We start from the raw sequence: 17230 nt of genomic DNA on the forward strand, positions 1-17230 counted from the left end.
TACGCGTAGAGATGTTTGAGTTAGTAGGGCTCAGGGGAAAAGAGTCCGAAGGGGACTTCTTTCAGCTGGTGGGATTTCCTTAGTGTCCGCCTGTTACAAATCCTTTGGTTGGTATCAGAATTAGGGCTGGGGTGGGGGTAATAGTCCTTATGGTTTTCGCAGCTGTTTTTCTGTATTTTCCAGACTAAAACTTGAACATAGCAGGCTGATTTATGAGTCACTCTGGATCAGTGTCTTAAAACAGCTACAGCCTGGCTTTTTGTTTTTCAGCTTTCCAGATTTCTGCTGAATTAGCAGCTCTGCGGGCCCCAGTGGGATTGATTAAGAAGCTGTGCTGGATTTGCATTTTAAAATTTGACTTGGAAGTCAGATTGCCAAATGCTGAAAGGAAGAAAATGATAGCTGGAACCAATTGTTGTAAATTAATTATTTTCATATATATCTATGCGCTTGCTAATATTCAGGAAGATTGTCTCTACCAAGTAGAGTTTGATTTTCAAGTATTTGGCCAGCTGAGTTCTGGGTAAATAGTTAATACCTCCCCGCCTGACCACCTTTTCCTTTTATTAACCTCACTACCAAAAGTTTTTTTGTGTATTTTTTTTAAGGTTTCTTGGTAACACTTTGTAAAGTATATGGTTGTCTAACCACTATGTGTAGCTGTACACCTGAAACCAACAAAAAATAATCTTGAATGTAAATGATAATTGAAATATAAATTTTAAAAAAATTCAAAAAAATTGTTAAACATTTAAAAAGATACGTCCCTAAATATAATAGAAATGGTTTCTTTTTCTTAAAAAAAAGTTTCTTGGTGAAGATGTTCACTAATGGGAATCTAAAAACGAATCTCCCTTCCTTACTGAATGTTCTTACGGGTTTTAACAAACATGGACATTGTACAACTGGAATTTGTTTGTAATGGTCTAGCTATAAAAACAATATAAGGAAAATTTAGGAAAATGTGACATCCTTTAACTGGAAAATAAGCATTTCTGAAACATAAACTGAATTAAGTCTAAATTTAGGTGCATTAAAAGTTTCATGGCTTTAAGTATCTAGCAGTAAAAGCCACTGAAGGGGTGTCTTTTTTTCTCCCACATAGAATGTGGTTTTAATAGTAGCACACAGAATTCAGGAGTGGAAGTGTTGCAATAACTGAAATAGTTAAGGTTACCAGCTCTTGCTTCTGAATCAGAAGTGAGCGGTCCCGCCAGCATGTGCACTGTTCTCTGGAGGCAGTTTCTCCATTTAAAGGCCTTTTGTTGGACCTCTCATCCCATTACTGGTTGGGAAAAATGCTAGGCACTCCATCTCTTTCCTCACAGGATTGCCTTGTGGAATAATCCTTAAACTGAAGTGCAGAGTATGGTTTTAGTTCTTCTAATTAAAAAGAAAATCACCTGTGTTAAATGTAAATGCCAGATTGGTTCCTCCTTAAACAAACAAAACAAAACAAAAAAACTTGAAACAATAGGGGAGGCAGTTTTTTGCCGGTTCAATGTTTAGTTAAGTGGGTCCAAGTGAGACTTTCTGTTGATTCAGGCTACCTCCCAGGTGAAGGACTCTTTTCCTTGGTTGGTTTCTGAACCCTGTGGGAAATCTGTGACTGTCTGTGGTGCTAAAAGCACACAGGTTTTGTTTGAATCCTAACGTGAGTTGCTGGGCTCACGGTTTCCTTGATGAACTCCAGATGGACCTGAGCTGGGGCTGTGAGGGAAAGTGTCTGGCTCCAGCGTGGTGAGCATGCACAGCAGTGGTTGTAATTGCAGGATTTTTATAGTTGAAAGACTGTGCCAGGTTTTTTTTTTCATGTTATAACTCTACCAGAACAAATCTGCTCATGTCTGTTACTGTCTGGTAGGTCTTTAGGCAAACATGTTTCAAATAAAAAAAACCTTTGCAGATTTTTGTGTGTGTGTGAAATGGAGAAATCCAGGTTTATTCTCAAAACAGAAATTCAAAGGCTGAAAGGGCTCTCTGATTTCTAATTGTTAACTAATGGATGGGCACTGAGTAACACTGTGTTTCTCTGCCTTTTTCTTTTGAGGGGGGCATGCTTGAGCATAGAACAAATGGTTCATGCTTTTTCTCCAATCAACTTTGGTTATTTGAAACTTTGGTTATTTAAAAATCTTTCTCTTTAAACACCGAAAGAATTAATTTAGTTAGGGCTGGTTAACCTTTTTCAGCGGGAGAGCTTTACACCATATTGTTGTTAGCCTGGTTTTCAATGGCTGTTCAGCCATTTTATTTTCATCGCACCATTTTGAGGGCACGTATTCAATGTGTTGACAAATATAGGGAAGATAACCAAATATTTGGCAGGTTTAAAAATCACAGCTTGAATCTTAAATGCTGTGACGACTTCCTAGCCTAGAGTATTGTGTATGTAGAAGTTTTGTGTTGCTTCTTTTAAAAAAGAATAATGTCCAATGGAAATTGTTAGGTCAAGTTAGACTGAATCTTTGGGTAAGAAAGCAGAGTTATTTTAATGATTGAAAAGAAATGTGATCACAGCCTTCTGTACATTCTGCTTAACTTTGTTAGGTGGCTAATGTGGTTTAAATTACACAATATATTACCAGATACAGTGGGGCCTTGACTTACAAGTGTCCTGACTAACGAGTTTTTTGAGATACCAGCTGTCTCTCCGCCGATTTTTTGCATTGAGTTGATAGAGTAATTTGAGTTAACGAGCTCCTTAAGGAGCTCGGTCTCGGAACGAATTAAACTCGTAAGTCAAGGCCCCACTGTACTGAGATTTGGGGAATTCAGGAGAGCATAGGGTTTAGGTTGTTTTCTACCCTCAGCATTCGAGTGTGCACGCATGCAAACACACACACACACACACACACACACACACCACAAAATGATACTTTAAATAATTTGTTGCCTTAGCCCAGATAAATAAATGTGTGAAAAGCAATTTCTACTTTGTTGGACTATAATAAGACACTTGATGTTTAAATTTATGATAATAAAATAAAAAGATTTCTTTAGAGGTTTTAGTTTCGGCAACCTGCCTAATTAGCCACTTTTCTTAAGCCATGACTTCATCATATCACGTTGGAAGTGAGGAGATGGTAGGGGATGGGGAAGGTGAAGCAAAACAGCCAGCTCACAAAAGGCCTGTTCACCCTGTGCCAAAACACATCTCCTAAAACACTTGTGGGCTTAAAGCGTTGGAATCTGCCAGCCTCCTAAACTAATTCTGTCCTCAGAGTTGGTGTTTTTGGAGTTTGGCATTTTGGTTACCATCTAGTTTATGGTCAGGATGGGCCAATTATGTCTTATGTCACCACCAGTGTTGATAGAGATATTTCACAGATCCATTCTGTCTTGTACATCATTAAGTGCTATTAGTGATTTTTTAAACGACTTATCATTTTATTTGTGTTTTCTCATAGGGACTTAAGTCACAACAGATTGTCTGTCATCAAGGCAAGTTCCACGAGCCACCTTCAAAGCCTTCGAGAAGTGTGAGTCTTAGTTATCTTCTGTTTGACATTTGAATAAAACACTACCCATCACATTACTTAACTGTGAAAACATTTGGATTGCAATAAATTATTTAAAACTGCTAACTTGAGTTAACAATAATTTTAAATAATTTTACAGAGTTTTGTCTCTATGAATGACAGATGACCTAATCAGCTTTCTTTCTTTTTTCTTTTTTTGGGGGCGTTTATAGGAAACTGAACAACAATGAATTGGAGACCATTCCAAATCTAGGACCTGTCTCAGCAAATATTACACTTCTCTCCCTGTAAGTGAATGTTAGCAGGATTTCGTATGTATGTCTGCAGGGACTATGGGTAGCAAAGCAGTTGGATATGAGCTGGAGTAAAGACCTTAGAACAGCGGTTCTCAACCTGTGGGTCGCGACCCCTTTGGCGGTCGAACGACCCTTTCACAGGGGTCGCCTAAGACCATCCTGCATATCAGATATTTATATTACGGTTCATAACAGTAGCAACATTACAGTTATGAAGTAGCAACGAAAATAATTTTATGGTTGGGTCACAACATGAGGAACTGTATTTAAAGGGCCAGAAGGTTGAGAATCACTGCCTTAGAAGCAAAGTAAGAATACTCCCTTCAGTGGGTGATGAGGTGTTTAAAACTGTTGACTTGTTTTTCAGCCCCAGTCTCTCTCTGCTAAATTTGAAGTATCATTGTAACAACACACTTTACACTTCACTCATTGCTGAACTGGCCTCCAAAATTCAGGGGAGCCGCCTGCACCCCATAGAGACATGTATTTGATTATATTCTGTTGACTGGGACTTTACCTCTGGTATTGCTTAATGGTTGGCATGGGACCTGTGGGTTAGGTATTATTACTTAGCTGCTAGTGGAGAATCATTGGAGTTGTTTTGTGAGGAGAAATGGGAGTTTTTAATAAGGCACTGGAGTATCCTCTTTTAAGTGTGGTGCCCGCGGTGGAAATCAAGGTTCAGAAACATCCAATCAAAATAGGAACTTTTATCCAGATAAATTAATGTGATTGAAGTTAGAAATACCATTGCACATTATTTTGCAAATTCAAGTTTTCAAATAAAATTAAAATGGTGTTAGCTTTTCCGTACGTTTAAGGTGGATAACATATTCATGCATTGAAGATATTTTGGAATAATTTTGACTTGGGCATTTAAAGGCAGCATTTAGAATGTGAATGATTTAATTTCTAAAATTAAGTAGTTTACCATCGTAATCTTGAATAATTTAAAAATAATATTTAATCCACTGAAGTTAAAAATGTTTTTCTCCTTTAAACAACCGAAGAAAATAACACCATTGTTAGGTGCTGCTGGGAAAGGTGTTGGGAGGGTCGAAATTATACAGTAAATTTCAGGAAAGCTGTTCAATTAATTAAAGTGATCACTACCCGATTGCTTACATCTGGTGATTTATAGAGGTTTGTTTTTACTTGGGGCCCAGGTCAGCTAAGTCACTGGTGCAGCCGCTGTGTCTGCTTTCCTCTGTTTGAATAAGAGCTAAGTGACATTTGATACTGATGTGGTTTTTCCAAAGATCAGAAACAGAAAGGAATGAAAGAAAAAGCAGTTGATATTTGACAAATAAACACCGAATTTAAAAAATATTTTGATGCTAGCATTAATACCTGCTTTCTGTCTTTCACAATTGCTTAAAGTTTTAGAGTCTAAATGAAGCCCTGGCTTTGGTGTCTTTAACATCTTTAGCTATTCTCCTTTGACCACAGGGGCCTTTTTAAATCTCAGGGAATGCCACGTCACCCTTCTGTCCTGGTCCCTGTGTATTGGCAGATTCTGTCAGCATGTTCAAGAGAGCCCTGGGGGGTGGGGGTCAGTGCATGCTTCATGGCTGAGAGCATTCACAGTGGAGTTTCAGAATTTGGGGTCGGGGGGGGGGAAAGTCTTCTCTTTGGCTTGCTACAGAGTTAAAAGCATAAGAACTGGTAAGGGAATTAGAAAGTTCTATTGGGAATAAATAACCTAGTGATTTCGCACTTTGTAGCTATCATTTGTAATTAGAAAACTGAAATAAAATATGGAAATTTAGAAACCTTCTGAATTTGAAGTCATCTTCATATTTTGTTTGTGTTTCACTTTAGTGAGTGCTGAGTTCCAGTCTTTTTAGAACTTGAATAATCTCACTTTCCCCTCAAGTTGTTGCAGTACATCTAACCAGGGATTGCTTTATTCATCTATATCAGCGGTTCTCAACCTGTGGGTCGCGACCCCTTTGGCGGTCGAACGACCCTTTCACAGGGGTCACCTAAGACCATCCTGCATATCAGATATTTACATTATGATTCATAACAGTAGCAACATTACAGTTATGAAGTAGCAACAAAAATAATTTTATGGTTGGGTCACAACATGAGGAACTGTATTTAAAGGACCAGAAGGTTGAGAACCACTGATCTATATAGTGATAGATCCTTTCTATTACCTAGATCACATAGAATCTGTGAAAAGTAATTTATGTGGTGGGCTGCTAATTCAATATGGATGCTGAAAAATTGTTTTTATACCTATGAAATATCTTGAAAATTTCACTTCTCTGCCTGTTTTCTTCTACAAATGTTTTGTTTTTTCTTGTAGGCTTCTTTGGCTATTGCAGTACACAATCATTGTTTCTAAAGCACTATAACTTTCTGCCTTGTCTTGTGTAGGGTAGAACTTGTGTGTGTGTGTGTGTGTGTGTCTGTGTGTGTGCTTTTTTAATATAGAAGCACTTGAAAGTAATCAGAGCTAAAAGTCAATACTTACCCATTTCTGAAATAAAAAAAAAATTGTTGAACCACATAACATGAGTCAGATTAGAAACTTGCTGTAGAGAACCACTGCCTTAGAAGCAAAATAACTGTAGATCAGTTAAACCCCACATCTTTTAAAGTAGTTCTCAGGATTATTTGACTTCTCTTCTGTCAAGATTTTTTTTTTTTAACAATATGTGTAGGAAATCATTTTTCCAGGTAATTTACACAAGTTCAATAATTTTAAACATATCAAAGAAAGGGAAAAATTAGTTGGGAGTCTTGAGCATGAGATTTGGTGTCAGTGCTCTGTACTCCTGCTGCTCTGTGCAGTGGGGACCCCTCCCAGCTCGAGGGGCTGACACAGAGAAGAGTAGAGAAGACCATATCTGGTAAAATGCTTTTCCTCTCCAGGAGCCAGGAGCTAATATTGGGTCAGATGGCACCCCATGTCCAGGGATGAGTTTATTTAGGGACCAGTCCCGATGTCAGGGAAACTTGGCATTTGTCTTAGGTTGGCCATTGGGTGAGCATTGAATCTGCTCATTAAGAAACCTCATTCTAACATTTCTAGGGATTTTTCAGAATATAAAAGGCCTGAACAGACTTGCTTTTCTTTGAATCCCACCCAGTACTAGCTCAGAAGTCAACTGGCATTCTAAGAGCAAAACATGATTTGTGTTTTTTGTTTATTTTTCTCTCACAGTTATTTCCCACCCATGGCAGGATGGTATGTTTTAGGAAAAGAGATATTTGGAATGAACATATTTTGTAGTAAGACTGTTGACCTGGCATAAGTGAGTTGTGCTCACGGATGTGATAGATTTGGCTTCCTATGATGTGCGTGGGCTGCTCAAGCAATGGGCACTTGAAACTTGTGACTTGGGTTGGGTCTTATTTGAATCTGTGATTTATATAGCACTAGTGGCACAGTGCATGGTTTTGTGCACATTGAAAGGAAATCAATTAGAAGAAATACTTCAGTATTGCTATTTGCCCTTTCTCTATAATAGAAGTGTCGACCAAGTTCAAGATCGACAATGACAGATGGAAACACAAGCGCGCAATTGGTGCCAGTGAGAGCTTTATATGTATGGCGCAATGCGCGAGTCAACTTAGCCATATATGTAGAATACATTTGCTTAGTTAGACCTGGTTTTTCTGATTTGGCTAAACTTTTTCCAGCCCAGTGAAGCACCCCAACTTCTCTTTCAGGTAATTGTCAGCAACACAGCAGTAAATATTAGCATGAAGCAGATAATTATTGTAGATCACGCAGGGAGAACAAAGGGTAAAATATTTAACTGCAGCAGTGTTTGACTATATTCTGCGCAGTGAGAAAACCTGAAGTCATTTTCAAGGTCCACCACTTCTTACTTCTTTTCAGTCGGGTCAAGTTTCTAAACTTTCTAAATCCCTGTTTTCCGGCTAATGAAAATAGGGTTTTACCGAGTCTCCTATCTTCCTACTCCAGGACTTCTGTGAGGATCAAATGAGGTGAGGCACGGGAAAATGCTTCACAGACATTTGGTTAAAGTGTAAAATGTTTGCACTTGGCTATAAAGCAAGTTGTGTTCCTGGGCTGAAGAAACTCCAAGGATGCTAGTCGCTAGGGAGAGGAAGCCAGGCATTGCTGTGTGATGTCATTACCCAGCTCCCACAGCCACCATTTCTGGGCTGGGCTGGGCTGGGCTATGGGGTCTTGGCAGCATTGGCTGTGATTTGGTGGGCTGTCACTCTAGGGTGGTGGCGGGCCTGTGTCCCACTTGGGGGAAGCCGAGTGTTGGTTTGTGGGCACCAGGTCCACCGTGCTGTTTTTTTGTAACTGGCCATTGTGCCTCGGGGCAGCTCCTGTGCTGAGCGTCTGCCCCCTGGTGGTCAGTGTCGTCATAGTGACCAGACAGTCGGAAGGACACTTAGCATACTGGTTGCTATGGCGCACACTGACACCACCAGGGGGCAGACGCTCAACACAGGAGCTGCCATGAGGCACAATTCAACAATAACATTTGTGTGTGTGTGTGTGTGTGTGTATGTTATTGTTGAATAAGGGAGGAGCTATTGGTCATTGAATAAAGCTAGTTGAGCCTTAGTCTTGACATTGATGGTTTATATGGTATTGCTCAACATGCAGATACTTGCCTATTATCTTAGAGATGAAAAGGTTTAGGTGAGCGAATGTCCAAGAGGTACCTAGAGTACCTGTTAAAAACATAGATGTCCTGACCGAATCCTTAGAGATTCTAAATTAATGGGTTTGGGTGGCGCCCAAGAATATCCATTTTGACACATCTGCCTGGCTGATTCTAAGCAGAAATTGCATAAATATTTTTGGAATTACTGATAGAGTCAAGTTTATCATAATCAAATCAGCATTTTCTCATTATTTCTTATCTCAAAGGTAGAGCATTTCTCCCAAGTTCATTGCTTTCTTCGTAATACTTACTTTTCCAGAGATGACATTTGTCATCCTTCCCAAGAAGTTGTTACAAAAAATGATCACCTTCATGGGTGGGACTCTAAAATGGGTGCTCTAGCAATGGAAAGGCATTGGAGAATTGCAAGCAGATTGAGGTGATCAGATTCGCTTTTTGAAAGTGTCACTCTGGCTTTAGTGTGGAGAATGGCTTGGAGGAGGCAGGAGGGTGGTTACATCGGGGCAGATGAGGAGGAAACTACCGAGGTTGGCCAGGAGGGATGACAGCACTGTTCTTCTACAGTGCAGCTCCGGCCATGTCCATAGAACGGTGATTAAATGTGAGGTGCAAGTCAGATGGCTCAGAATTAATTGCTGGCTCTTCCCTTTGCTTGGTTTGTGGCCGTGGACAAGTTACCATCTATCTGTGTTTCCCCATCTATGAAATGAAAATAATAATGCCCACCTCCTAGGGTTGTGAGGATTTGGAGAGAGAGAAGGGTAAAACCCACTGGCATATGCTCAGTGAATATAAGCCATGATCATGACCATTCATTCCACTAAAATTTGTGGAATAAATAAACAGTGCCAGGCTCTGTTCTAGTGCTGGGGGCACAGCAGCGAACAAAGCAGACAGAGTCCCTCTTATTAGGATGCTTCCATTCTCGTGAGGGTTGAGAAAAAATAAACAAGTAAACAAACTTTAAAAGAAAACTTGAGTTTCTTCATAAAGACTAAGAAGCAAAAGGAAAGAGGACCAAGGGATTGAGAGCTCCGGCAGTTGCCCTTTAGTGTGGTCCGGGAAGACTCATTTTTGAATATTTACCAAAATCCTACTACGTGCTAGGTACTTGTTTTGGGGTTGAGATTCAACAGTGAACAAAATAGCTAAAAATCTCTGCCCTCAGGAGCTGACCCTCTCATGGAAAGAGAAAGACAAGAAGTAAAATAAATAAGAAATGTGGCCAGAAGGTGATAAGGGCCAGGGAGAAAAATAAAGCAGAAAGGAGGTGGGAGAGTGTGTGGTGGGAGGGGGGGTTGACAGGTTTAAGTGGGGACTCGTGGAGTGACGCACTTGGCAGGTAACAGTTGAATTGGCCTGAAGGTGGGGAAGGGCATCCTGTGGGGCACCTGGGGGTGGGGGCCATCTCCTCGTTTCCTCTGCCCTCTTGCCTTGTCTATCTTGATTGTGTTTGTAATTGTCTCCCCTTCTATACTTTGAGGCCTCTGTGGCTCACTCCTGTTTTTCCCAGCACTTAATGTAGATGGATGGCATGTAGTTGGTGCTTAATTAGTATATGAATTACGGAATATTTATAGAACAGCCGCATGCAGTTAGCATAATTCAAACAGATCTCCTATAAACTTGGTCTATACCAGTGACTAAAAATTTACAGTGGAGACAAAGCATACCTGTGTTCCACTTAATTTATGTTCAATTATGTGTGCTTGGTAAAAAAAAAAAAGATTATAATAATAGCAATAATAATTAAAGGAAAAAGAACAAGAGAAGTAATTTAAGTAGCGTAAGGATTTAGCTCACCACTGTAGCCAGTGAGCACATGCCCTGGAGTGTGTGCGAAATGAAAGTGTTTGGGAAATAAAAACCCCCTCTCCCATTTCTCATTGTTCCAAGGCAGGGGTGGGGAACATCTGGCCCATGGGCCGTATAAAGCCCAGGAAATCATTTGGTCTGGCCCTGCCAAGGCATTAGGGATGAGTTAATTAAATGTTTGACCAAATACAGCAGGCTCATTTTTAAGTTGATAATTTTGTATGGCCCACGAATGATGTTATAAATATCCAAATGGCCCTTGGCAGAAAAAAGGTTCTCCACCTCTGTTCTAAGTGAATATCTTGACCCACTGAGCATGACTTAGGTCTTCAGAGATACAGATTTTCTGTAGCCCCTTTGCCCATCACACATGGGAACTGTATCATCAGGTCCTGAACTAAAAATCCAAATTACAAAACTGGCCCTATGTGGGACTCATTGAGACAGAAAGAAAGAATATGTCTGCCTACAAATTATTTGCTAGTATGTTAAGGGATCTTTAAGGATATATTCATGATAGCTGGTTTTCCCCTGCTCTATTGGTTTTAGAACCTAGTGCCATGTGTGATGGGGTTCCATCACCTCATGTCCTCCTGTGTTGGGGATGCTTTGGGGACTCAGGGAAGCATGAGAGTCAAACTTTGCTCCAAGATCTGATGCGATTTATAAAGAACAATCCTGGGTGGCGGGGAGTAGGGAGTATTGGGAATTTATTTGTGTGGCATTGTAGAATTCTGAGAAGGGTGTGACTTTTATTCTTCGGTTTTGAAACTCCCACAAGTACAACATGTGTAGTTCTCCACTGGCAGTTGTCACACATGAGTCATTCCAAGGGTAGGACTCATGTCCTACTGAGCTTTCAGTCCCCTCAGACGCCCCGTCCAGTCTCTGGCACATAGGAGAGGCTCAGTAAGTGTGAGTGGACGAGAGCTACCATGGGCCCCTGTGCAATAGTCGAGAGACCTGAGCTGGGAGTGGGGCACACAGGTTTTCGTCTTGTCTCACACTAATGACCTGTCTGGCTTCGGGCAGAGTTAATTAACTCTTCTTTGTTTATCTGTAAAAACAGTGTAAGATGTTTCTCCATCTCTCATCTGGTTCCGGGGAAGGATCAGGTGGCATGATGTACAGGAAAGGGCTCTGAGCAGAGTGAGCAGCGGCAGCTGCTGCTGTTACAGCTGCAGTGGGCTTGGCGGAGCAGCAAAGACGAGAGGCAGTGAGCCAAAGTGGGTTCTGGAACAGGAGGGTCACAGGAAGAAGAGAGGATTTAGAAACATTATCCTGGCACAGAGAAACAGAGAAGGGAGGAGAAAGAACTTTGCATTTGGGGTGAATTTTCGGGAAACTTTTGTGTTCTTCAACTCGTTTTAAAAATTGGGCGAGCCTTCAGTTATAGTGAATAACTGAACAAGGAAGGGCTTGTGTGCTATAAGGTAGATTTTGAGCTGTTCATATTGCCCAACAACAAGGCCTAATAGGTGCTAAGTGCTTGGGAACAAAGAAAAATCGGACTTGGCCTCTACTTTGAATCATGATAACAGGGGAAGAGAGACAATAAAGAGATACCTCTAGGACAGTGCTGCCCTGGGAGAGGGAGACGCTTGGGCTGCCCCAGCGCAGAGCTGTGGTTTCAGTAAGTGTGGACTGTGAGGGTGTGTGAGGTCTAGGGGAGGACGGAGACTTGGGTAAGTTGGTGCGGATTTGCTCAGGTGTTTTACAGGTTTGGGGAGTTATTGCAGACTTTTTATAGCAGGGGAATGCAATGATTACACTTCAGTTAAGTACAGAATCTGCTCCTCTCCTTTTTTCTCAAGTAGTTATTAAATGATGTTCATTTTCTGAATCAAGTGCCCTGAAGACAGATAGATAACGTGACTTTGCTATTTATGCCTTACCGAATACCTGTTCTCCATCCATCCTTGGAACTCTGAGCCCTGCTGTATGTTAGGGCCACATCTCTTTCCCACAAAGGGAAATTGGCCATGGCGGGCGGGGGGGGGGGGGGTCATTGCATATGGACTTCACTTCTGAAAAGGGTCCATGTGAACTATTGGTTAGAAATCTGATCAACAGTGTTCTGTTACTTAGATACCGAACCCAGTACTATAGTCAATGGCAGTTTCATCCATAAGCATGCATTTCCCTTTTCCTTCCAAAAATCAGACTAAGAAAAAAAAAATCAGTTTGGGAGATAGTGATTTAAAAGATTATTGATGGGTTGCATGGCACAGACTTTATTGAAATAATAATCAAACTCAATTTATAACTTTTAAAACATTGATATTTTAGTAGTTCACAACTCAGAGATAAAGCTGCATATAAGGAAGGCAAGCATTAATAAGCACGTTTTCCAATGCTGGTGTAACTGAGTGATTTTATATCTCTGCAGAACAGCTCAAAGTCTTATTAGTTGTTTTTAAACCAAAATTTATGTGAGTCAATATTTGAAAAGTGGTTACCATTTTGCCATTTTAATTAAGGCAATTGGGGACCAGCTTTAGTCAAAATTAGAGCTTAAGTTTCTGGGGAATCGGGGAGTGTTGTTCTGATTAAGTGGACATAACCCATATCCCATCTTTACCCACATCTGGGTACAGATGAGTCCATGGAATTTGATCACTTAACTAAAAAATTCACCCCAAAATATATGTTCTACCCACGTGGATGAGTGGTCCAGTGACTTCCTGTGGAAGGGACATTGCATTAGGGCGCTGCAGACTTCACCAGTACAAGCCAGACGTTACTGTGCTTCTATGGAAATGAGCTCATGAAATTCAAGTCTGACAAAATAAACACTTGCACATGTTAATATGATAAGTTGTGTTCTTTTATTGGACTTTAAACATGTTTATATGTGATTTGCACATAAAAGAGTTTACTGTACACAAAGGTGTGTTTGTGACTCTAAGTTTATCTTCACGTTTACTTGAAACTACGCCCCAGAATATAAGTTTGCGAGGTTTTCGAATTCTCAATTTAGCATGATTGTTTTTGAAACAGATCTGTGACCATGGCTCTTTCACCCTTCAGGAATTTCCCATTGCTCTTAGGTCAGGAGCAAAATCTTCCTTGAGGTATACAGTGCTCTGGATGATCCGAATCTTCTTTTCCCATTGAGCCTCCTCTGGATCCATTCCTCCTGGGAATGTGCCAGCCTGTTCCTGCCTCAGGTCCTGTTGCACATGCTTTTCCCTCTGCCTAGAAAACTCCCCCTCCCCCACCTTTTAAGCCAGGCTTAGGTTTATATATTTTCATATCTCCTTTATAATATATGCTGTCACATTTTTCAGTTGCATGTTTGTGAGACTTTATTGTCTATTTCCGCCCCCCCCCCCCGCCCCCCAGAATGAAAATTCATAAAAGCTGAGATCATGTTTGTTTTTATCCTTGGTTTCTCCCTGGCATTAGTGCAGAACCTGGCAGATGGTACACACTTGAGTACGTGTTTGTTGGGCGAATGACCAAATGGGTAGCTCGGTCCAAATTAATATACCTAGTTAACTGTAGAAGAAACTATTCCATTAATCTTTCTGTTCCTACACACTTAAAAATTTCATTAATGCAACTTTGTTTTACCAAGGTAACAACATTATTAGATTTGACATAGTGACCCATTAAGCAACTTTCTTCATTCAGTGATTGTTCTTGGGCCCTTGACTTGACCCTGCAGTGTAGCATGCTACAAGTACTCCTGTATGATAATACTTATCCTGAACCTACACCATTTCCTCATCCCTTCCCCCAACTTTACGCTAGCTAGCCCTTTTGGTCGCTGCTTTGAAGTATCAAGTACAACTTCTGCCAGAGTCTTCTCTAAGCTGAATGAGGCTTGCTCTGCCAAGAGAGACAAAACAATAAAGCTATAGCTAGTTGCTTTTCATGACTGGGGTGGCAAGATTCAACATGTGTTTGTATCCTAGCCTCTTTGCTTTTCCTCCTCCTCTTCCTTACGTTAGTATCTCTGCTATCTCTTATCTTCCTTAGACCAGAGGCTGGGAGCTCTAGTTGGGTAGAGAGACTAAAACAATGAAATGGGGCTCTAACCAGTAAGACTTCTTTCTTTGGCTGGAAGTTGCTTAAGTACTAAATTCAAAACATGAAAGGAAAGGCAATTATAAATATAAGCACCTCCTTTCTAGTACTTAAAATCACCTGCCTGGCTGTCTCCCTCTCTCACTAAGCTTTAGCCAGTAGACACAGTAGTCTGTAGAGTGAGGGAGACGACATAATGAAATAGGAAGGTGATATTTATGCTGCAGGTATCACGCAGCATAGAGTAACCGTGGTATCCGTTCTTGGACTGTCAGTTTCACAGTGCATGAGCAGCTTCAAATGTTTTCATAACGAAACAAACATGGGATAGAATCAGAATAAGCATAATTTTTTAGAAAAAAAAAGTAAGATGCTTTTTGAACTTGGTCACTGATTGCCATGGAATCCTGCATAAGGTATTGGCCCGGGAACTGAGGGCATCGTTCTTTAAAGATGTCAGGAAAGTAGTCAGTTTGTTGTGTAAATCCCTCTTTCTTTTATTCTCCTTCTTCTGTCTTTTTTTGCTTTCAATTCCTCACCACCATCCCCATTTATGTATCCAAAAATAAGGAGAGAGGAATTAGAAACAGTTTGCTATATTATATAACTGGTCATAACTCATTTTTTGTTAGTGTTGAGTGTCTGTACTCAATCTTAGTAACTGAGAATTGGAAGAGACGTTTCTCTCCAGGGAGAAACCTCTGAAAGAGAGGTTACCCAACCTCCCCTTGAGCACATCCAGGGACAAAAGCTCACTTCTTGGGGAGCAGCGCTTCCACTGTGAATAGTTCTAATTGCTAGGACTTTTTATTTGTTGAGCTCTGCCCTTCTGTGGCCCCTGTACCTATTGTCCTAGTTCTATGTGCTGGAGAGAACAACTTCCTTCTATTTCTGCATTATAAAACCAGGCTCACAATATAAGGTTCTCATAAAGCCTTCTTTTCCCCAGCTCAGAGTCCAATTCCGATTTCCTGTATGAGCTGGGGGCTAGGCCAGGGCTCTCCAGTAGCTCGGAATAGCCATCATGGGAATATGCCGTGTCTGTGCTGCCACTGGGCGGCCACATGGGTACTGAGCACTGGAAATGTGGCTAATGTTGCTGAATTTTCAATTTAACTTAAATAATTTACACAGGCAGTGGCTGTTGTACTGGCCAGTGTAGGTCTAGATTTTTAAAGTCTTCCCCACATACACCTTGTCTAGCAGTGTAAAATATTGCGCCCAGAACAAATATTAGAGCTGTGGTCTTAATACAGAATATGGTTGGACCATCATCACTCTTGCCCCAAATACTGGAAATTAATGAAGCTTAAGATTTTATTGGCATCTTATGGACCATGTTGTAGTATTGTCTCATATTGAGTTGTCATCAGCTGACATCCCCAAGTCTGTTGTCACTTTCATTAAATTGCTTTCAGATTGGCCTTTTAAAATGATGGATTTAAAACCCAAAACACTGCCTTATCCCAGCTTAATTTCTCTGGTTGCTTCTAGACCATCATTTTAGCACATTGAGAGGTTTTGGATCACGAGTCATCTATTAGATGAATTATACTATTATTCTGCGGCACCTACCCTTGACTGTTCACTCTCTACCCCTTTTAATACAGATGGTGGACTGAATGCATTCATTTAACTCCGCAACTTCCTAAATTCCCTTAAAATGAAATTAAAGGACTGCACATTGATGGGAACAAAGAGAAAATAGGAGACAGTTCAAATGAAAGACGCCACAAAAATTTTGCAAGCAAACAGGCAAACTGTACCTGACTTCAGAGAGAAGCTGGAGTGGATCCCAAAAGAAGCAAACATTTATTTTTTTATATTTTATTTTTGGCTGCAGAACCTCAGAATAGTTCAGGAACTCAAGACCTGTAAAGGTGGGGTGCAGAGTAAGACTAGAAATGGGGGATTGGTTAAACCTCTTTTATAAGAAGCAGTAAGACCTCCGGGTTCCTCCTCTAAAATTCAAAGCCCAGTGACTGCCCCTCCCCTGGTATAGACAGAAGATTGGAAATTTACTCTCTGGAGATCTGAAACAGAAAATCTCAGTAATTTGGGACACAGGCCCAGCTGGGCAAGGGGTGGGGCTGAGGGCAGCCGATTCTGCAACCAGTGAAATGAGGTAAAATCTGAGGACTGATGGTACTGACACCCCCTCCCTCAGCTTACTTTCCTGTCAGCCCTCCCGGGCCCTAGACTTGAAATTGCAGGATTTGAGCAGGAAGACGTGGAGATGACTGAGACTCACAGTCAGCAGGTCCGTTCTACTCACAGCCCTTAGTAAGCTTTTCAGTGCTGCTTTTTATTAAATATGAACGGGTAGCCAGTGATCACCAGACTTTTGAGGAAGTTTCTAACAATGAAGTCAGAGTCCGGAAGGAACGGGAGAAGGATACCCGATGGAAGGAGAAGGGAACTTCAAAACAACCTAAGATCTCTGGAGATAGAAGAATGGTAAAAAATAATAATAAAAAAGTCAGAAAATAAGGAGGAACTCAGCTGTTAAAAATACAGTAACAGACACTATTAAAAGGTAATAGAAGGGTTGGAAAAAAGTTGAAAAATTCTCAAAAAGAAGAACCAAAAGACAAAGAGATGGGAGAGGGGAGATAAAAATGAGGAAATGGGGAGATCCACTGGGAAGTCTAATACCTATCTAATTGGTATGCCACAAGGGAGGTCTGTGTACATAGGAGGGGGAGGATTATCAAAGATACCAAAAAATTCCCCAGAACTGAGAAACACATTTGTAGGTTGAAAGTGCGCCAGCAAACAAGAAAAAAACAAAACCTACATTAAGGGACATTACTGTGCATTTGCAGAATACCAGAGGTAAAGAGAAGCTCTGAGAGGAGGGGGTGGGGGGGGAGCAGATCAGCTATAAGGATCGCCAGTGGTTCCCCCAAGGGTGCTCCTAACAATATCATCATCATGTGGGAACCTGGCAAAATGCAGATCCCCAGGCTCCACCCAGACC

General features: G+C 40.9%; 1 protein-coding gene across 3 annotated transcripts in view; it reads left to right on the top strand.

Annotated features, from left to right (window-relative positions):
• The first annotated feature begins 321 nt into the window (after nt 1-321).
• Nucleotides 322-17230, top strand: part of LRIG3 (leucine rich repeats and immunoglobulin like domains 3) — a 43894-nt gene continuing 26985 nt past the window's right edge. For 2 of the 3 annotated variants that reach the window (XM_023757948.1, XM_023757949.1), the window contains exons 1-3: nt 322-523; nt 3411-3482; nt 3695-3769. In XM_023757948.1, the coding sequence (XP_023613716.1) occupies nt 396-523; nt 3411-3482; nt 3695-3769 (275 nt within the window). In that variant the 5' untranslated portion in view covers nt 322-395. The remainder of the gene's footprint in view (nt 524-3410; nt 3483-3694; nt 3770-17230) is intronic. The other variant, XM_023757950.1, reaches the window with a different exon arrangement.

Source organism: Myotis lucifugus, unplaced genomic scaffold (genome assembly GCF_000147115.1).
Source record: "Myotis lucifugus unplaced genomic scaffold, Myoluc2.0 scaffold_119, whole genome shotgun sequence".
Taxonomy (NCBI): Eukaryota; Metazoa; Chordata; class Mammalia; order Chiroptera; family Vespertilionidae; genus Myotis; species Myotis lucifugus.